Source organism: Nannobrachium achirus (assembly GCF_963921795.1).
Source record: "Nannobrachium achirus genome assembly, chromosome: 2".
Lineage (NCBI taxonomy): Eukaryota > Metazoa > Chordata > Actinopteri > Myctophiformes > Myctophidae > Nannobrachium > Nannobrachium achirus.
The window spans coordinates 67,120,150-67,143,561 of NC_137811.1; the positions used below are offsets into that span (position 1 = coordinate 67,120,150).

The 23,412-nt window shown below is 44.1% G+C and overlaps 1 protein-coding gene across 1 annotated transcript in view; it reads left to right on the top strand.

The window, feature by feature from the left end:
- The window catches only part of grin2db (glutamate receptor, ionotropic, N-methyl D-aspartate 2D, b), a gene marked incomplete at both ends in the record, with an annotated part of 213,335 nt that overhangs the window by 188,538 nt on the left and 1,385 nt on the right, over positions 1-23,412 (top strand). Inside the window, 3 exon segments of the mRNA XM_080743639.1 lie at positions 19,205-19,440; positions 22,589-23,368; positions 23,371-23,408. Coding sequence (XP_080599765.1) covers positions 19,205-19,440; positions 22,589-23,368; positions 23,371-23,408 — 1,054 coding nt within the window.

Sequence of the window (23,412 nt, forward strand, 5' to 3'; positions counted from 1 at the left end):
AACATGCATTGCATTGAATGTAGATTTGACTTGGGACTACATATATCCCATATATAAATTTACTCATATAAAATGGGTGGAAAAGTTTCACACATTTAAAATGTGTTCAACTGAGAGATTATTTTTTTGGGTGTACACCTGCTCCCGATTGTTTTCAGGACTGATTTTAAAATTAGTTTACTTTTTTATAAAGCTCTCAATGGTGTAGCACCTTCATACCTCTAGGACTGCCTGCATAGATACGTTCCAAACCGCCCCCCTCAGGTCCTCTAGTGCAGACCTGCTCGATGTGCCTACAATGGCATAATAAACAAATACGGTGAAGCAGCATTCTGCTTCTACGGGCCGACAGCTTGGAATAAACTTTCCAATTACACCCATTAAACCTAAGACAGGCATTCTCTGTGGATATATAGCTTTAAAGCACTGCTCAAGACCTATGTCTTTACTCTTGCTTTTAGCTGATTTTTAAATTCCTTTGCTGTTATTCATGTCCGCACTGTTATGAATTCTTTTTTGTTTTATGGTAGAGTTACTCTTCCTTTCTGCTTTATTGTTAACCGTGTACTTTTTCTGTTAAGCTCTTGTGTTTCATTTCTGCTCTGTAAAGCACTTTGAGCTGCATTCCTTTTCATGAAAGTTGCAATTACAAAGTTATTAATAGCCACTGAACTCTTCTCTACTTATAAATGCACTCATTGAGTCTCCTTGCTTTTTTGTGAAAGTTTCATATATCATGTCCAACAAAACAGTATTTCACCACTACAATAATGATGCTCTACCCAGCGCCACTAGCTTCCAAAAAGAAAAAGATGTGTCACCTCATTGGCTATGGATTAAGTGTAAATTAGTTAAGCGTTATCTCCAATCAGGCATTGTTCCTAAGGCTTTGAAACAATTTGTATTCATTGTTGCCTGGTAATTATGGTGCCCATGTGGTGCAGGGCTAATGTTCCTGTCCATCACTGTAGAGACTGGGGTGTAATTCCCCCATGATGCCTCTGGCTTGGCTGGGCGCTCCAATGAACACAATTGGCCGTATTTACATTTGTACGTGTTTGAGACAAATATAGCACTTTGTTTTCCACTTTGTTCCTAGTTACTTTGTAAGTTTCGATTATTATTTAAAAAACATGCATTAACCACATACACAATGTGAAGCTTGTATTAGGTCTGCTATTATTGGAGGGGGGAAACGTTTTTTTTTGTAGGATAGTATTTTAGTATTTTACTTCTTTTTACACTTGGATTCCAGAGTGTTTGTACTTTTACTCAAGACAATGTTGAATAGAAGACTTGTACTAACCGAGTATTTCTACAGTATATTGTATTGTATTGCTACTTTTACTTAAAAAAATCACACAAATGTGGAGTGAGCGGTGGTGGTGGTGCTGCTGCTGCTGCTGCTGCTGCTGCTGATGATGATGATGATGATGATGATGGTGATAGACCCACATGACATCACATGACGTCAGGATAGGGTGTCGAATATCAGGGGTCATGGCCCATGACCCCTGATCATCAGCAAAAAAACACATGATCATACTCAAATACTCCCATTGCAGTTAGAACTGCTGACTCACTAAATCAGTGATTCTCAAAAGTTTCAAAGACCCCTGGTTTGGTGCTCCATTTGGACTCACTCAAGGAACGCTGGGGGTCCCTGGACCCCACTTTGAGAACAACTTACCAAGCGGCACACAAAGCTGTTGGAAGTTGGAAACTTGGTAGTAGGGCTGAGCTGGCCGAGCAAGGGTGCGGTGTCAGTGTCAGCAGGCCCACACCCCACAGAACTGTCCACTGGTTCAGTGGTGCTGGATTACTTTCAGTTCTAAGCCACGGCATGACTGGTAGGGGTGCTGTCCATGGTGCTGAAAGAGGTCCATTTCATTGTGGTCGAGTCTGGAAAGTTTTTGTAACTTTGCTTGTTTTTCCATGACCGTTTCTAAATCATTGGTCCCAACTAGGGTTTAGATCTGCGGCTCTCAAACTTTTAGATTTGTTTTTCCCCTATAACTCTGACAGTACACATCAAAGGGACACTTGTGTGCAATCTCAGAGTTACAGACCTGTACAGTAAGTGTCCATTTGGACCCACTCAAGGAACTTACCGGTTGTTGTTTTTTGATTGATTTAATTGATTAATTTATTGAAAATAGATACAAAAAAACACAAGAAAGCCCATAGGCTTGTTTATGTTGCAGTCCCCCTTCTCCAAATCCTTTTGGGAAAGGGGGGCAGGGAACAAAACTGCACCCAACTTTGAGAACCACTTATCTTTAAATGAGTCCAGCAAAATTCCAATACTTGTGTTATTGGCTCTTAGTGCAGATCTATAATAGTGCCTGACAGGGTGTAAAACTGGGTTGGATGTTCTGGCACAGTGCTTAATTGGTTCAAATCTTATCTTCAATACAGGAGCTAGTTTGTCTTCGTTGACAGTGCATCCAAGCAAAACGCCATGATGTGGAGTCAATCCTCTATCCTCCTATTCTACCTTAAATGCTAGCATACCTTGGGCAAAAAATGGCCCCAGAAAACGCCCACAAAACTGTGGAAAGTGATGACTCATCACTTTTCATCACTAAACCATAGTTTTTTTTAGGCAATTTTTAGCCCAAGAAATGTTTTTTTGTGAAAAACAAATGCTTGCAATGAATTCAGCATCATGACAATCCCCTAGTCAGACCCCTCACATCCTACGTAAAGCAGTCTTTTTTCTGGGTATTTTCCTCCTGTATAGAAAGTCGATAGGAGCCCAACTTGATTTGGCCACTGTGGTGACCCCGAAGGTCGCCGACTCGGGCACCCTAGCTAAATAATTAAAACATGCCCTGGGCTACATCTGTGCAGAATTTCGCACTTTTAGACTGATTAGCACAAAATTAACATTCTATCTCCCTAAGGCCCCCGACTATGTAGACTTGCCTCCAGTTGATCAGATTGGGAGCACCTGTTTCCATTGTCCTAATTGTCATCAGTTACACACCTGCGTGCATAGCTGATGTAGTAAGGGAGTGGAGGGATATAGGGGGCAGGAGTGATGGGTGTGGGGTACTAACTTTAAAGAGTCATGAAACACAAAATCCCTTTTTCTATAAATGTATATTATATCAATGAGTCACTTGTGATAGGGAGCTATGATATGTTTCAATTGGCCCATATGCTTGTGGTTTCAGAGCTTTCTGCTGACTCTGTAGCTATTTCTGTGAACTTCCGGTTTCTGTGTAGAAAAGACGCCACTCATTAAATATTAGCTCATTCTGTTTTATGTCTGTGACGTGACATAGGCATATCTAATTAATATTAACGTTTGTTTTATATAGAGTCGTATCAAGGAGGGGGGGGGCGTGGTTTCACTGTATGCTACTTTCAGCCAGAGAGCAGAGCAGAGACTCCGTAAATAGACCGCTCACAGTTACACTGTTGTGCCTGTTTCCTGGTTCTCTCTCACAACACAAGTCAAGTCACAACTCACAAGTCATACAGTTCTTTAGATTTTAGGGTAGTTCCTTCGTATTTGGTGTTTTCCAATGGTCGTTGACTCTTTCCGAGCCGAATAACCATCATGTGTTAAAAAATAGATGATCTACAAGCTCACAACGCGTCGCGAAAGCGGCACGGCTATTTTTCGTGCATGTGGACGTTGTGTGTGTAGTGTGTGTGCGCACACTGTCACCACACACGCACACACACACACACACACACACACACACACACACACACACACACACACACACACACACACACACACACACACACACACACTACACGGTCAGGAAATAGCCAACAGCGCTAGCACCTAGCGTCAATTCTGCTCCGGTAAACAGTCCAATGCTGGAGAAAGTTTGCCATGGATAAAAGCTCAGACAGCTTGTTTGTAAAATACTTGAACATTTTAACTGGTTATAGAACATGGAGTTGCCGAATCTTTATACTTTTTACACCTCCAATGGCTGGTTTTAAAATGTGTTTCCGAAATGCAAATGCAACAAGTGCGGACAGCTTCTCTCTGTGGCTACACTTTCAGAACACAACGATATGCACGCATTACTCCGCCCCCTCCCCCCACAACAGCAGATAACCACGCCTACATTTAGTTTTCTTTTCATATTCTCAAGTCTTATAAAACAAATAAAGAGGAGGGGCTTCTGACCCCTTTAAGTAACTAAAGCTGTCAAATGATGTAATTTTTTGTGGAGTAGAAGTAACAAAAATCTAAAGTAAAGTAAAAGTACCTCAAAATTGTGCTGTGCATTGTAAGCCCTTGTTTAGTACTTGAGTAAATGTACTTATTCATCACCAGTGGCACTAATTGCTAGTCAGTGCATTGAACAAATCAATGTTTGGAAGCGCCAAAATGCCTGTTTAACTAAATATAGTAAACCTGGAATTGTCTTTGGTGTGTCGTATCCTATGAAACTCATATTCACCAAATATGACCATGAATTACTGTATAATTTCTACAGGCTCACCAAATGGTGTTTGCAGACTTGAGTTGTTGCATTGGTAATTAAGCTGTAGGCATCAGGGTGTAACCACCATTAACATTCCTTTTGTTAATCTAGGAGCTGGGAGTCCAGTGACCCATTGAAGTGTAGAATCCTTTTGTTTAGTCAGAGGACCATTTGGGTGCCATATGCTAAATCTAATCTTACCCCAGAATCAACATGTCTGGAGGTGCTGGGCCAATAGAAAGACAGAATGTGTCTTAGAAACGTATAAAGAAAGACCAAAATGTTGTATTGGGTGTCTTCTCCGCCGGACGCGCCGGAGTACTGAGCTGCTGCTCTGTCCTCTGCAGCTACATCTCCTATAATAAACCTGAACCATCTCAGAACATCTCTGCTCCGTCTGCGTTCATTCCTGACTGCCTGCAATTGCCTGATACTCTGCTTCTTAATTGCGACCGTCAGGTCGCAGTTACTATCAAAACCTCCACAAACTGTGAGTCCGTCAGTCAGTCCGTCAGTCAGTCCGTCCGTCCGTCCGTCCGTCCGTCCGTCCGTCCGTCCGTCAGTCTGTCTGTCACACGTCACATGTCACACTTTTGCCCTGCTCATATCTCCGCAACCGTTGCCCCGATCCTTGCCAGATTTTGCACACACACTCCTTGCCTGCCAAACTACAACCTCCAAGGACCCCCGGAGCTCCAGGGACCCCCAGGTCCCTGGGGGACCCCCAGATGTAAAAAATGACCAAATGTGCAAAAATGACCAAATGACCACCCCAACGGGGCTGCTCACGGGGAATTCCCGGGGACCACCGACTCCTGGTGCTCCAGAACGGATGCAAAAGTGGTGGCGCCCCCAGTGGAGGACCCCCTGCCACTGCAGCGTACATAAAATGCCGTAACTCGGGCTAGGAGCGACCTGCGAGAGCCGGGGCCGGTACCTATTCGTCCGCCTCGGCGGCGGAGACCCCACCCCTCATTTCTCACATGGCCCTCTTCTAGAGCCACCATGTGGCGTATTCTTGCAAAACACATTTTTGGACACTGCTCCTACAATTTTTGCCCTAAAATCACTCAAATCGGTACACAGTATGTCTACACTCATGTCATCAACATGGATCTGTCCCATATAGCGCCACCTTCAGGCCGATTTTTTCAAACACATTTTTGGACACTGCTCCTACAGATTTTGCCCTAAAATCACACAAATCGGTACACACTATGTCTACACTCAGCGCCACCATCAGGCCGTTTTTTTTTCAACCACATTTTTGGACACTGCTCCTACACATTTTGCCCTAAAATCATGCTGCGACCTGACGGTCGCTTATCTCCCGATTAGGGAGTCTTACTGGTATCTTCTCTCCAAGCAACGAGGTTGAGAAAATAGTTGAACTCATAGACATTAATTTACCACAGGTGCCAAGGAAGAAAGGCTGAAAGTTGGTGCTCACATTGACTCCCTGTCATCCAAGTCAATAAAATTGACTTGAAAGACTTCATATTATGATGTTTTTTTTAAGTCTTTCAAGTCGATGACAAAGTCTGCCTATTATCGTCTTAAAAATATTGGACAGTTAGTGCACAGAGCACATGCTCCTTGAGACTCCTGTGTCTGACTTCTGTCACGTCTCGCATGTCTCCGCCAGGGGCGTCACAAGCGGGGGGAGTGGGACTGAGTTACCAGGGCCCAAGGTGGAGGGGCTTTTATTATTTTATACTTTAGCTATTGAAAAATTGCAGAGCTACAAGCTCGCAGTGCGGCACTCGGTGCTTTGTCCTCGTTTCCCCTGTCTCTCTAACCTCTTCTATCTAAATAAAGCAACAACAAAACAAACAAAAAGAAAAGTTGAAAGAAATGGCAAGAGTTTCAGCATTCATGACTACTGTCTGTCTTGTCAAGTCTCTTGGTAGAAAGAAGCCCCAAAACAATGAAAAGTGTGCAGTCAGAAAGTATAAAGAGAATTATTCTTGCCTTCATGTAGGCTCTTTCATTCACTAACATGTCATCTCTGCCGGGTGGAAAAACTGTTACTTTTCAGGATTCAAATTCAAAAGTCCAGATTGGCAAGTAGTGCCTACCCCACCATTAAGTAGTTCCTACCCCACCATTATTGTAGTTCCTACCCCACCATTATTGTAGTTCCTACCCCACCATTATTGCACAAAAGGCTGACCCTGAACGAGGTCTGGTCCGTGCTCATTATTTTAGGCCTAGAATTATTGAATGCTTTAACCAGTGAAAAATAGCAGATATACAAGCTCACAGCGCGGCACCGAGTGCCGCGCTGCGAGCTTGTAGATCTGCTATTTTTGAAAAGGTTATGAAAATGTGTGCAAATCTTTGAACATACCGGTATGTATTTTCAAAGCGAACGTTTGTATCTCAAATTTTGCATAAAATGACTTTCTCCTGACTAGTCCCTCTCTAACGTTTTAGTCTAGTTTTTATTTTGTTGACGAAATTGTCAATATATTTAGTCTTAGTTTTAGTCATCACAGCTTAGTTTTTATTTTGTTTTTATTTCGTTTTCGTCAGTGACACACATTTTTCGTCATAGTTTTAGTCGACGAAATCAACATTGACCTGTATACAGTAGGTAGACACAATTTGCTCAGTAGCGCCATAGCGCCCAAAGGTTCCGTTCTGCAACCTTCTGAGTTATAGACACTCCTGGAGAGGACACTGCCATCTTGGGCCAGATTACACTGGATTTGGCCCAAAACCGTTACATCTGATGGCTGAAGGTGCACTGCAAGCTTGCCTGCGGTTTTATGTCCTTTTTTTGACGTTATTAAGAGGCTCTTGGGAACTCATTATAACAGTGGTACAGGAAGTACTGCGCTTTAGTTAGCAAACTCAGGCATATGGGTAAAATGTGCCACCATGTTCCACTCTATATAAGCCAACTATATTTCATATAATACGTATATTATGTATTTAAGTTGAATATCTAGGCCATTATTTGAACATTTCTGATGACGCTGGTATCGGGAATTATGCAGACTACAATGTCCTGCAGATGTGTTTTTTTATTGTTTTAATTTAGAATAAATAGCCGTAATTTTAGTCATTACACCAATTTATTCCTCCCACACATGTGTTGCCACTGTTGTGTGAATGTGTGTGTCCTAGTTTTTTACCACTTTCAACCTGCATTAGTCCTTATTTTGGCCTGTCATTATATCGGCAGAAACCTTCTTTTTTTTTTCTCTTCTTCTTCTTCTTCTTTGTAAATTAATGCCTTAAGCGCCAAAAGAAACCTGAGTCAAGATATTCTGGTCTCAGGTGGCAGAGTTTGAGGTCGAGGTTCCATGTTTGCCTAAGATTCTGTTGCTAAATGATGATTCCACACTCTCCTTACCACTAAAAAAAAGTATTCTTTGCTGGAGTTACTGCTGCAAAATAACTCCTTGTGTCTATAGGTGGAAACCTCCACTTTCCCTTTCTGTTAAAAAAATGGAATCTATCTTTTCTGAATGGTTTAGGGTTGGAAGTATCATTGCAAGAGCAAATAGGGCAATCTATCGGTGCTCTCACGCATGCTGTAGAAAAGGTCAAAGCGCACTTATAATTAGCTTACATTTGTATATAGCCTATGTTCTCATTGTATTTTGTGGAATGTCTTTGTAGTTGTAGTCATGATGGAACCAGCCGGAGGGTGGGATTGTGTGAAGGGGTGGGAGGGAGGACAGAGGCGTCAATTGGGTATGGCAAGCTATGGCAGCTGCCATACCTCGGCTACAGAGCGAAATAATAAAATGTACTTTTCCTCGTGCCTGTTGCTAAGGTATAACTGGTGTTGCTAAGGTATGACTGGTGTCTTGCACACGCGCCTTCGCGCGCGTGCAAGACACCAGTCATGTTGCCATACCTTAGCTTTTTCTGAACTGACACCACTGAGGGAGGAAGCCCTGTGTACAAAAAAAGGAAATGAGTGACAGGACATGTACAGTAGGCTATTATTCCAAACGTAGGAGACGGTGTTTGAAGGAGCGCTCGTTTTATGGTCAGATGTCACAGTTATTGTCCACGACATTGCAAGCGGCGCCAGGGCCGCGAGTTACGAAGCCGTGGTGAATGCAATCGTTATATTTATGCCCAGGCCGTAAGGCCTGGGCAAGCCCACGATAAACGCATTCACACCCGCGCAGTCCAAGTGACCACAGCCGAGCGCTCCAGACCTCCGCTCCAGCCAATCACAAGCCGCGCCTTCTAATTTATGTAACCCCGTCTCCTATGGTAGGAATACTCGTGTACAGTAGGTGGGTGATTGTGGATGTATACATGCAGGCAATTAATATGTATGTTTGTAGGGCTTGAAGGTCTGCTATTTTCGATGCGGGGCGCCGTCTGGTGACGATGTATGAATCAGGCTTTACTGCATCAAAAGAAAACACGGTACCACCCTAATTTACAGTACAGAATAAGACAGAATAAAGCCAAATTAAGAAATAATGAGTTTGTAATTAGAAATAATATGTTTTCATTAGACAAAAACAAACACAGTTATACCTTAATTACCCCTACATGTTCTATATCGTCGTTGTCGGGTGGAAGCCTTGTATGTCCAGAACCGTTTGTTTTGCATTTATCATTTTTTAAAATGATTTAAACTAGTGAAAACAGCCGATCTACAAGCGGTGCGAGGCGTTGTGTGCTTGTAGATCTGCTGTTTTCACTACTTTCCTGCAACGGCCTTGTGTGATGAAGCAGTGCTTTGCTTTGCGAAAAAGAAAATTACAAATTTGAAACTTGGAGATACGAGGTCTCTTCCCGACAACGACGATATGTTCTTCTAATCATTTAACACAGATCTCCTCAGGGTGCGCTACCTCTTTCATACTGTATGTCCACAGTTCGCGACAGAGTAAAATATCAATTGCTAGATATCTAGAAACGCTCGGGAAGAAATCGCTGAGCGCTATAATCACGGCCAGATCTTCTCGCAGTGCTTTTCACACACAACGAGCAAAAACCTCGGCGAGCAGCCCGATCTTACAGCAGATCGTCGTTTTTGACGGCGAGTGACAAAATTGGTCGCCGATTTTAACTTTTACACCGGAAGAGTGTCTCGTTTTTTATTGCGACCGTCAGGTCGCAGTTTAGTATCAAAACCTCCACCGGCCGTCCGTCCGTCGGTCACACGTCACACGTCACACCTTTGCCCTGCTCATATCTCCGCATCAGTATGACATCACACTGCTTGGTGTGTGCCGTCAGGGTCATTTGAGTACGGTGTGATGTCAGCAGTGTGATGTCATACTGATGTCAGCAGCTATGTCTCTATATATGGAGTTATATGTTGTTCGTGTCCAAATATGGGGCTTGTGAGGTCAGACTTAGTGAGATTCGTCGGTTATCTCCATATATGGAGGGAGAACCAGCTTATGAGCCGATGAGTTGTGTTAGAGTCAAGATCCTGCTTGCATCTAATCTGACGGTAGATAATGCCGGTCTTATATAAGGGTCATTTGTGTACGGTGTGATGTCATACTGATGTCAGCAGTGTGATGTCATACTGATGTCAGCAGCTATGTCTCTATATATGGAGTTATATGTTGTTCGTGTCCAAATATGGGGCTTGTGAGGTCAGACTTAGTGAGATTCGTCGGTTATCTCCATATATGGAGTGATGTGTTGGTTATCTCCATATCTGGAGATTCAACCTTCAACGATTTTGACATCTTGTTACTAATCTGTCGGTAGATAATGCCGGTCTTATATAAGGGTCATTTGTGTACGGTGTGATGTCATACTGATGTCAGCGGTGTGACAGGATTAGGGAGTCTTACTGGTATCCTTTGTTGCGCATGTTGTGTCCTCAACCAAAGAGGACACAACACTTCTCTCCAGATCCTTTGTTATTTTCCCAGGCTCCACTGTACTGAACAATACGTTGGTGCTGCGTTCAGTTGGAACTATTATAACAGAGATCTGTCATTATGGATGAAAAAGACTATGTTTCTTTGATCCCGTCATATGAATCACTCATCTTCCGTCCATTGCTATGGTTACACGGGCGAATAATGGAAAAGAAAACGAAACAAAGAAAGGCAGCCTATATAACGTAGAGCTTTCTTTGCCAGGGGGGATGAAGGGGTTGGTTATGGGGTAGGGGGGCATGTGGGGGAAGGATGCTCGTGAGTGGGCGACGAGATAAAAGGCAGTTTTGTCGTTGTAACGGCACGCGTCAACGTTTCCTACGGAACTTATTCGAATCCCCCCTCAGGAGCCCTGCATCGCCCTGCCCCCCCCCCCACCACTCCAGTCAGTGGTGTAAAGTAACTAAGTAGGCCTCATAGGGTGTCTCCACCATTTTCAAAGTGGTATTGCCAAGGAATGGCATTTCACACGCGCAGCACGGGAAATCAGTTAAATCAATCAACCTCTTATCAGTTCTCGGCCCGCCGGCGGGCCCGCCGGCCGTACTTTGACAAACATTCACGTCCACGCAAGCGTGTGTTTCACCTAAACGGGCATGTCGCATACCTATAGAAAGCCACGAGTCTTGTGATTACAAGACTCGTGGTTGTAGCATCAAAACTCGCGCTACTATCAACGTTGAAGTCCAACATACATAAACAAACAAATGTTGATAAAGTTATTGCTACTCACGTTCAAAGTTGGATTCTAGTCCACCAACATGATCTATTTCCACAACAATGATGTCCTTATTTCGTGGAAAGTAAACATAATCCAAGCCATTGATTGAAAATAGTCCAAACCATGTTTTCCTTCATGATATCACTGTTCCCATTACCACCGCTACAAACGCAATGACGACAATAACAATTCTTCATGTTTTCTTCCTTGTAAATCCAGTCCACATTTTCATTATACCAACATTTCCTGGTTTCTAAAATGGCTGGGGGTCTGTTCCAAACTATGACGACACTTCATTTCACCCAATTGGAGCTTCTAGTCCTGTCCCACCCCCCCAATAGCGACCAATGGACTGTGTTCATAGGAGGTGCATAGTCACGTTTCCTGGGCTATAGATTCAGCCAATGGCTTCAGGTTGTTCTGATGACTGGCACATCTTATAGCCAATGAAATTCTCAATAGAATTATGTCTACTTTTTTTTGGTAGAAGTCAATTACATTACCCAAAACCCCATGCGCAACAGGAACGTGGCCATGCGTAAATACGCACAGGCACGCTGAATGTCAGACGAAGAATGTTAGAAAAAGCAGTAAAATAAATAAATAAAATGATAATAATAATAAATAAATAAAAATAATAAAAAATTAAAATTAAAAAAATCCAGTCTATTAGCCCTTTTTTGACCTTTTTATATAATATATGCAAATGTCTCCAAATGAAAACGCATAGACATACAATTACTAAAACATGTGTAAAATATTCATATTCTGTAGTTTTATCATGTCCTTTGAAATTGGGCTAGGTAAGGCTTCAAAATGTGTCCACATTGTGTTTTTCAGCTCCTATATGATAATAACAGTGTTATGCAGGCATCTATTTATTGAAAATATTTAGGCGAGGATTAAATACCTGCTATTTCAGTAAGTTAAAACTTGCATTACTCAATGTCAGTTGCACACAGAGTGATTATTTATTTCTGGGGGAAACCTCAAAATGTTTCCTTCAAAATGAGACCATGCCCAATGCATTACTCCAAATGGTTTAAAAACAGCAATCAATTTACTTTGGGTATGCTGTGTATAGGCGTTTTTTGCAAATTATACAGGATTGTTAACAGGTTAAAAAACGGTTTGAAACGGTTAAAAACAGGTCTGCACGGCGGCAGAAAAAGCTTTGATATAGACCAGTGGTTCTCAACCTTTTTACACCAAGTACCACCTCAGAAAATATCTGTGTCTCCAAGTACCACCATTACTGATGTTAAAGGAATAATATGCAAGCTTGTGTGTACACAAAAACATTCCCCCCTCACCCTCCCCTCTATGACAGGCATCAAACAGGTAGTTGTCTTTGATGCTTTCATTGATTAAAGAGATCACTATCGAGGACTTGACACTTTTATGGCCCGATCAATTACCTTAGTGGACAACCCCTTTGAAGTTCAAAGGGAGCAATTAAGAGCTCTGGCTGAGCTCCCCCTGACAAAGACGTCCCTCCACTGTTTCTGTTGACATTTAATGTCAACATAAAGAGTGGAACAGAACAGAAATATACCGTAGCCAGGGGATGTGTCTTTCTGCAAGGAAACACCCCAGCACAATAATATAGTTACTGATGAAAGGAAATGACTGCTAAAAATGTATATACATATACATATACAAATTTTTATTGTCTTAAAGTTACATATAATTCCTTTAAAATACAGGCATGTAGACCCCATCCTATTCAACTATGCACACAGGAGGCCAATTTAATCCTTGAATTCATAGAGATTATTTAGTTATTGTTGCATTCCTAAGCCAACACTTTGATGACCGGATCATCAGACAGACTTATACGTCTGTGAACTTCCCATGCAAAATAGCTGCACAACTGATATTTCCACTGAATTAATCCATTCTCAAATCTTCTATTACCATCTAGGTGTAAATAGTAAGTGTCAAAGTAAATAAGTGTCATACATATTCTGAAGAGAACCTGGAGACTGACATTCAATAATTGGGTATTATGATTAAAATAAGAACATTCTAATGGTGTGTAAAACAGATTATTTTTTAAATTTGCCACAGACATAATATATTGATGACCCCTGCTCCACTGCAATTATTTGAACTTTAGTTACTAGTTACGTTATAGATTTTGATTATTATTATAAAACATACATTTACCACTTCAGCTCCATATATACTTTGGTTATTTGAAAATGGCAATATCTACTAAGTTCACAACTTGTAGATCTTCTGTTTTCAAAAGTATGTATGCATTTCAAAAACTTGGGCAACGGGTCACTCTGCGTGATGATGAGCGCTTTTGGTACTTTTTAACTCATTTCCCGCGATCCCCGTCGAAACCGTTGATTTCCCGCTGTACCTCTCTGCGATGCCCGTCGATCCCGGAAATTTAATTAGCTTTAATCATTATGAAACGATTAAAAGTATGGTCGCTGATTATAGACGATTCTGGCTCTTTAGGCCCGCCTCCTAACTGTATCCTGTCGTATTTCCTGTTTAGACCGGATCTAGGTTTCCATATCCGGTCTGACGTCAAATCATAGCTCCGTTCCCATAAGTTTTCCTTGTAAACAGAGGAAGGAGCTCCTCGGTCATATCATCGTCTTTTTTCACACGGTTTTTCTTTATTTGGTAGCTGTTTGATTCTTGTGCCCGCTTGGCATATGATCCGCGCACGTATCGTCTGCTATGTGCGCGAACGTGTCCATGTGTTACCATTGCGCACAGCTGGCCGTTTGCAATGTTTTCTTATGTAACACTAGCGAATACAGCAGGGGTAACTGCCTGGCAACGGATTTGTCTATTCCAATGGATTTTTTTTATTCGAAAGCTGTCATCGAGTCTACACGTCTACTAGATGAGTCGCGCACAGATAGTGCACGATGCGTGCGCGTGCCCACGTTAAAAGGTAAGGACAATTTGGCAGCTGCTTAGTACAGCTATGTTTAAAATGGCAGCAAAATTGTTAATAAGTATATTTTGATGCCAATACCTTTGTGCTTTTACTCAAAGCAAATTTGGAATAACGGACTTGTAACAGAGCATTTATTGTGGAAATGACACGTTTTTACTTAAGTAAAAAAAGATAAATGTGAGTACTTTTTCCCACCACTGCCTCCAGTGCAATTAAATGATTATCATCTCCTCCTTCTGCCTCTGTCTCTGGCGCTATCTGCCACGCTTCTCACTCTCTCTCTCTCACTCTCTCTACCCCTCTCTTCCCTTCTTCTCACTTTCACTCTCTCCCTCTCTTCCCTCCTTCGTCCCCCTCTCTCAATCTCTCTCTCTCTCGCTCCCTCCCTCCCTCTCCAGGGACTTGCAGAGAATGTTAGAGAGACAGGGGCTGAAATTCCTAAAAGGGCACCGAAAATAGCAGTCAGGGCCGTTTTTAGCTATAGGCGGTATAGGCGGTCGCCTAGAGCGCCGATCTCAAGGGGGCGCCTGCCGAAATGGAGTGTTTTGTTTTTTATATTATAAAAAAGAAAAAGAAAAAAACATTTCGGCGCCCCCTCTATTGGTATTATCTCACCAATACGACCCAGTTGCTTACTATGTGTGTCAATTTTTTTTTATCCATCATAAAAACTCGAGCGTCAGAGGCAGAGCTCTCAGTGTCTGCACTCTGCAGCCTGCTGCCTGCCTGTGCACTCACTCGAGTCGGCTCGGCCGTAACAGGGCGAGGTGAATGAGATTGGTACTACCCCCGCCCCCGCACTCTTCATCAAAGAGGGCGCCGCACAGCACAGGGCTGGGAGCTTGAAGTGAAGCGTCACTGTTTTGTAAAGTTACTAATAATTAGGCCTACCAGTGCCCTGGAATCGCAACAGATTTATCTTGTTGTTCATTAGTATGTGAATTGCCTGCCCTGAAGCATCGACGGTTGGGTAAGTGATCTTGTTTCCAGCAGGCTGGCTGGCTTGACATTTTTGCATCATGTTGTTGAACAGTTAATGATTCACCCAACCTGACCCAAAATGGGCAAAAATCACGCCAAAACCCGAGAAAATGTCATATTATTGAACAGTCATCCAAACCGGCCCAAATCCGACTAAATTCACGGCAACACCCGCAAAAATCGCACGCGGGAGTGGGGGGGGGGGGGGCGCATTCGAGAGAGCTCGCCTAGAGCGCCGATTAGACGCGCTACGGCCCTGATAGCAGTGAGTTGTGAGCTTGGAGGTCGGCTATTTTCGGTGCTTGATACCACACTGAACTAAACAAGTCAAGAACATAATCAAGTCAATACTGGAGATGAGGTGTAATACGGTATATGGATTTCAACATAGAGAGGGCAGAGAGGGAGAGTTTGGACAAGGCAATATTCTCTTGAATGCTGCCTTCAGGTGTGGCATGGAAAGAGGGCATTTGCATTTCTTTCACCATAGTAAAAACTGCATTCATCGTCTGGAGAGGGCACGTTTCTTTTACAGACGGATAAAAGGGCAGGGGCTCAAGCCCCCTTTGATGTCTATGTGCACGTGTCTGTCCACCCCCCCCCCCCCCCCCCCCTCTCTCTCTCTCTCTCTCTCTCTCTCTCTCTCTCCGTTCCTATCTCTTCCTCATGGTGCTCTTGTTCTCTAGCTCTCTTCCTCTCATGTCATCCTCTTCAAGCTGAGAAGTGTGCCCTGCTGTTTGTCATAATGACACAATCTCAGGCCTCGTCCGTCCGCCTTCTCTCTTTTTCCTCGCTTTTCCATCTCTCTCTCTCTCTCTCTCTCTCTCTCTCTCTCTTCTCCATCTCCTCCATTTCCCCTGATACATTAGCTTGCGAGAGAACGCTGCCCTTCGCTCACACCCTCTCTCTCCTCCCGTCGTCTCTGCCCTTCCCTATAGAGTAGACCTCCCTCTCTCTCTCTCTCTCTCTCTCTCTCTCTCTCCTCTTGTGGTGGTCTCGGTTCCCCTCTCATTTGCTCTGAGTTACAATGCTGAGATTAGGTTGTCCAGGCCATTTTACTGCTGAGGCCTGCCTTATTGTTTTAGACTCTCTCTCTAACTCTCTCTCTGTGTGTGTGTGTCTCTCTCTCTCTCTCTCTCTCTCTCTCTCTCTCTCTCTCTCTCTCTCTCTCTCTCTCACACACACACACACACACACACACACACACACACACACACACACACACACACACACACACACACACACACACACTCAATATCTGTTATTAGTTTCTCTCTGTCTCTTTTGCTCGGTGGGCGTGTCCCTCTCACCGTTCTCTCTCTTTTCCCTGGCTTTCTGTTGAACACGCACTCGCGTGCGCACGCACACACACACGCACGCATGCACGCACACACGCACACACACGCATGCACGGACACACACACGCACGCACACACACACACACACGCACGCGCACACGCACGCACGCACACATGCGTGCGCGCGTTCTCTCCCACTCTCTCCAATGTTCTTGTTCAGCAGACAGACACATACCTGCTGCATCAGTGACCTTCCAACTCCATGAGTCACCTTCCTCCCTCTCTCTCTCTCTCTCTCTCTCTCTCTCTCTCTCTCTTTCTCTCTCTGAGTCCGACCTTGAACTGACCTCTGAATCAGTGGTTCTCAACCTGTGGGACCCAGGGGGGTCCCCAAATTATTTGGGGGGGGGGGTCCCCAGATGATTACCCTAATGTGCAAATTGTTTTCTCTCTCAACAGTAAACAAACCACAAAGTTAAAGTGTATAGCGGGTATCTGGCTGCTCATTTCTGAAGTGACAATTTAAGGACTTTTTAATACCTCTAAAATGACAAATTAAACGTTGGCCAAATTGTCAAATATTAGAGGCAGCAATTGTGAAAATAGCCAATCTACATGCTCACAACGCCTCACAACGCGAGGCGTTGTGAGCATGTAGATCTGCTATTAGATCTGCATGTAGATCTGCTATTTTTTTTAGAACCATCTTATCCAAAATGTAATGCCTCAACTCTTAGTGCTGGTCAGGGTGGGAGGTCCCCAGTTAAAATATGATTATTTTGGGGGTATAGCTGCCTGAAAAGGTTGAGAACCACTATTCTAAATAACCTCTAAACTTGACTTGGCTTTCTCTCAGCCCTCCCCTTCCTTTAATCCACCCCCCCCCCCCCCCCTCCCCCCTTACACCCCTTTCTTCTCATCTTGTTAATTTACCCCCCGTGGTTTTCACCACGGACTTCTCTCTCCTTTCCTATCGATATCTTCCCTCGTTCCGTCATACTCCCTCCTCTGGCCCTCCAGTGGTGTGATACTGTAAGTACATGTGCTCAAGTACACCTCGTGTGCCAAGCTCTCCTTAAAGGTGTATTCAGTGATAATGAAATTGGCCGGAGGTCAACTTGTCCCTTACTGGCCTTACAGCGTGGAAATGTTTTTTATAGATTTTTTACACCATTATAATGTTCTCGTTTTGATCATTAGACCCAATCACTGAATATCGGTAGGCCTACGTCTCCAGCTTCAGGATATGTATTATAATGATTTACTAGGAGACTGTGGCATTTTATGAGTTCAGTAGGCTTTTAGCAGACGTTAATTCAGAGCGACTGTGGTTCTCAAAACTTTTATTTTGACCATCATAACTAAACATCATAACATAACTACGGCCATACTCTACCCTGATTGGTCGAGGACTGGCTGGCCACCTCTGAAAACCGAATCTAGCTATGCTCGTAACACGGGCCATGGTGGAAGTCCTTATATGGTCAGCACACATTCTAGTGAGGAGAATGAATGGAAAATGTGCCAATTATATTTTTATTTGAATGAAATACAATGACTGAATATACCTTTAACTTGTCCACAGACAAGTTAAGGGTTACCACGGTAGCCAGGTAAACAGACGCTTGCTGCGGGTGCTGGTGAAAGACGTTGCATACGTCATTACGCTACACGGCCAGACGCAAAATGGAACGTCTATTGACTTCTGTTCTTTGCTGTAACATAAAAACGTCTGTATCTCTGAATAAGGTGCAAATAACACCGAACAGGCCGAAAACCGCTCTTTTTCACGGCTACACTGTTCTGTGATGGTCGGCCCCGGTTAGGGTTTTAGTTTCACGACCGTTTGTAAAAAAAAACTGACCTCCTTCCTAGAATCGTCAGCTTACACAACATGCAGGCGCACGGGGCTTCCAGGGCTCTTCAAAATAAAGCGTAAGTGAATGGTGGCGGCCCTAAGACATGAAGCCTTTTGGATTTTCAATTTACAAACTTTGGCCTCAAATGGCCTGAATGACGAATTACTACTAAATGTCATGCTTTGATTCGTTTGGTTTTGATGGCTTTTCATTATTTAGTCATTATTCTATACTTATGTATTTTTAATGTATTTTTAAGCTGTTACCTGGTTACATTTTAAACTGTTTCCCTTTTCTCTTTTACAGGGACAGTTTTTCTTGATGTTCCAACCTGATTTGTTTTTTCTTGCATTTTTGCCTTTATTACTTTTGTTGACTGATTACCATGATTTCTGTACTATTTGAACTTCATATTTGACATGTTGTCCTTATTATATGTACTGTAATGTTTTATACATTGTCGAATAATATGGTATTTCTATATGCAACCTTGTTTATAGCCCATGTTCTCCTTTATCCATTTGAGAGCACCTATCACCTTAAGAATGTGATGTCAGTCTTAAAAGAAGATCTCTCTCATTCTGGTACATAAAGATTGCCTGATGAAGGTCTAAATACGACCGAAACGTTGTGATTCCCCATTGAATCCCTTTTTGCATTTGAAGATGGTGTGCGTGGAGTTTTTTTTTTTCTTATGCTTTAACTATGAAAAAATAGCAGATCTACAAGCTCGCAGCCCGGCATGAACTTGATTTTTGAAAAATCTTGAAAATTCTTTGACTAGTTTCACCCGATTCTATACATTTCTTCTAAATCCTTCTTCTAAATCAGTGATTCTCAAACGTTTTCATGTCAAAATTACATGTATTTGGCCGCGAACCCCGATCTCAAAATATGTTGTTCCAGGGATCCCCCAGAAGCAAATATTTTAGTTGCACGATAAAAAAATAGCATATCTACAAGCTTGTGAGCTTGCATATCTGCTATTTTTTAATAATAGTTAAAGCATAAAAAAAGGATATCATCATCATCATCATGGGACACCTCTAATTCTCGTCCTCTCGTCCTCCTCGTCGCCAGATGAGATCGAGATGTTGGAGCGGCTCTGGCTGTCGGGCATCTGTCACAACGACAAGATCGAGGTGATGTCGTCGAAGCTGGACATCGACAACATGGCGGGGGTGTTCTACATGCTGCTGGTGGCCATGGGCCTCAGCCTGCTGGTGTTCGCCTGGGAGCACCTGGTCTACTGGAGGCTGCGCCACTGCATGGCCACCAGCTCCTCAAAGCTGGACTTCCTGCTCGCCATCAGCAGGGTGAGAACCATTCAGTTCAAACTTTATTCCAGACACACATGGGGTCCATAGAGTAATTACAGTCAACAACATTTAAAAACATAACAATGTAGTATACCCTAAAGCAGGGGTCCTCAAATACAAATCTTGAAGGTCCATATTTGGATATTTTTTGGGAAACAGGCAAAGGTCCACTTATTTTTTATTATGTCGGTAGGAAGAAGAAGAAGAAGAAAAAAATACAACTTAAATAAAACTTGCAATTTTAACAACAATTCAAATACTTAAACACCTCCTTCTCTAAGAATCCCCAAAAGGATGGGGGTTAAATAAGCTTCTCTATAAGTACAGATACAAGGGAGCATAGGAAAATTAGGGGGACAGCTTCCACAAAAGGAGAATCAAGTGTCAAATATTCACAATAAGATATTCACAGCTAGCGAAGTGCTAGACTGCTGCTAACTAACAAGCTGCTGCTGCTGCTAAAAAGTTGCGTGCCTGTCTTGTGGAATGAACTCTGAGTGACCCATGTCACCAGCCAATCAGCGCATCCTTGCCCATAATACTTTGTGGCCCAGGGAACAGCCTATCGCGTTGTCTCTCTCATTCTCTCTCTCTCTCTCTCTCTCTCTCTCTCTCTCTCTCTCTCGATCGATCATGGAGATTATCTGTGAAAATGTGACAGACAGAGAGAGATTGATTGATTGATTGGTTGATTGATTGATTGATTACGTTGTTAGTCAGAAATGTAAACAACACATGGTGCTGTCAGAGATTAAAGGGGCTACACCATACATAATGAAAAAGATATAGTTTATATAAATATTGGCTCACATTACGTTTTATACTGCATGTTGAATCAAACGGCGGCGTGCCTCCCAGAGGTTACCACCACCCAGGCATGCAACGTTCAGACGTTTTTGAGCGGTGGTTACACCGTCTCCTATACGTGGCCGTGTGTGTATGCGTGTGTGTGTGTGTGTGTGTGTGCGTGTGTCCGTGTCTGTATGTAGCCTGCTGAGCCTGCAGTACCTTTTCTGGCCACACATGTTAAGGGAGGGGCGCTGTTGTTCAGGCCAGAGACACACACACACACACACACACACACACACACACACACACACACACACACACACACACACACACACACACCGACCACCGCTCAGTTCACACGGGTGTGATTTTTCAAACCGCACAACCAAAACACAGACACGCTTTTATCTTGGGGGTGGGGGGAATGCGGCAGTATATACTGTAACATTCACCAGGCACTGCGGGGGGATTTGTGCGCGTTTGCAATGCCTAACGCCTGCTCCGTGAATGATACTCTGATGTGTTGCCGCTTGCAAAAGATAACCGATCTATAAACTAACAGCGTGTCACAGTGCGACACTTTGTTAGTTTGTAGATCAGTCATTCTTTTTGTTAAAGGACACCCATCACGCGAGGGAGTATAAATTTAGCTTGAAACAGAGGTATTCGTGAAGAGAAAGAGACAGACAGATAAAGGGGGAGAGAGAAAGAGTGACATGTAAATAAGTAGAGGAGGGGAAAGAGTGACAGAGAAGAAGTAGAGTGAAAAAAGACACAGCGATACAAAGACTGACAAACAGTCAAGGTAATGCAAGAGAGAGCTAGATTTCTGCTGACTAGTCAAGATGAGGTTAATGTGAGTCATGTGGGGGCCATGTTTCTGCCTGTGTGTGGCTTTAATTGCATTCCTGTGTGTGTGTGTGTGTGTGTGTGTGTGTGTGTGTGTGTGTGTGTGTGTGTGCGTGTGCGTGTGCGTGTGTGTGTGCGTGTGTGTGCACGTGTGTGTGTGTCTACATGAGTTGCATGGAGAGTCTTTGTTGGGCGTCAGGGTCAATTCAATTCCACTCAGTCAATTAGTCAGATTAATTGAAATTCAATTCTCCCTCGCACCCTGGAAATCCTCTGACAGTCACCTTCATGGACCCCCTTCACTCACTCTCTCTGTCTCACACACACACACGCACGCACGCACGCACGCACGCACGCACGCACGCATGACCTGAGGCCACAGCTAGGTGCCTTAATGCCCCAGCTGACTGTACTGTACAGATATAGGAGAAAGTATCTCCTCTGTCTCTTTCTTGTCAATATGTATACAGTAGACACCGGTGTCTCTTTCTTGTCATGTAGACACCAGTGTCTTTTGTTAAGATTCTGAAATCTTAACTCCCCAGAGTCCCATCTTTAAACCGATCCAGTGACTTTTATTGTTGTAGGGCTGAGCATGGATCAGATTGTAAATACCATCATTTATCTACTTATCTATATCAGTGTTTCTCAAACTTTCACATTTCAAGGTCTCCTCTTAAAGGACCAGTTCACCTCTGGGACAACCAGATCTTATTTTATTGTTGTTTGGGACACGATCAACACAATCCTGAGTTATCTTTTGTGTTCAATCTGTGTTTTGAGATATTTTAGTATTTCAGCATGAATGATGATGCATTTTGCATCATATGATGCAGCATGATGACTCATATGATGCAAAATGCATCATCATTCATGCTGAAATACTAAAATATCTCAAAACACAGATTGAACACAAAAAAATAACTCAGGATTGTGTTGATCGTGTCCCAAACAACAATAAAATAAGATCTGGTTGTCCCAGAGGTGAACTGGCTCTTTAACTCTGACAGTGTACAAATGGAACCAAATTAACCCATTAAGGTTCATTTGGTTCCATTTGTACACTGTCAGAGTTACAGACTTCTATACAGGGTCAATTTAGACCCCATAAAGGAACCCACAGAGACCCTGGAATGCACTTTGAGAACGCACTTATTTTCGGCAAAGAGCTTTGGTGTAGAGGGGGCAAAGTGCAGACTAAGTACAGAGTGAAAGGTAAAGTTTTGACAATTCAAGAAGTGGTTAAATATCTGAAAACAACAATTTACACGAATCCAAAATACACTGATGATTCTGCTGTCAAAAAATGAAATGATATGGAATTCATGAAAAGGTTGTGGGGGTCCCTGCTTCATCTCTTTCTCAACTAAGGGGTCCTTGGCTTGAAAACGTTTAAGACCCCTGTCCTATACCCTCTTTCTTTCCATTTATCGCTCTCTCTATTTATTCCTTCCCCTTATTTTTCTCTTCCATATCTTTCCTCTCTCTCTCTCTCTCTCCCTCCCAGGGGATGTACAGCTGCTGCAGCTTTGAGGACGAGACGGTGGGCACCAAGTCTCTGCCCCACCACCACGGTGCCATGGTGATGGTGCCCTCGCAGCAGCCCCACATCGTCACGTCGGTGAGCACGCCGGCCATGGCCAAGGTGCAGCAGCAGCCCCCTGGGCAGCAGCAGCAGCAGCCCCTTGGCCCCGCCGCTGTGCAGCCCGTCTACAAGAGCCCGCTGCCGGGATCTCCTCCCACCATGTTGCACTCTGGGTCGGCACTGGGTCCCGCCGCCACGGCGCCCATCGCTCCTTGCTCCACCTTCCTGCCCCGGCCGGACCGCCGGCTGGCCGTGGTGGACCGCTGGCGGCTGCCCAAGGCCGCCACCACCGCCACCAACCCCTTGGCCGGGGTGGTGCGCGGGGTAGGCGGCGGCATGGCGGACATGGGACCCTTTGCCCAGAAAGTCTCCGTGCCCCCGAACTGGGCATCGGCGGCGGTGACGGCGTCGGCGGCCGGAGGGGGCGGGGGGCTGGACGGCTACAAGCGGTACTACGGTCCCATCGACCCTGAGGGTCTGGGACCCTGCATGGACCCTCAGGCAGGGTCCCAGACCCCCAAGAGCATGCCCCGGGGCCACCCCCAGCCCCCCCCGGCCGGCGTGGCCTTCTACTCGGAGAAGGGCGTGGACCACGGGGCGGGGAAGCGGGCCGTGGCGGGCGGTGGCGGTCAGGGGAAAAGCGGGGTCGCCAAGGCGGCGCTGGTGGGCACGGCGGCGCCCCGCGGCGGCGTGCCCCCGCCAACAAGAGCCAGGCCCCGCTGCCCCCTAACCCCCCGCTGCCGCAC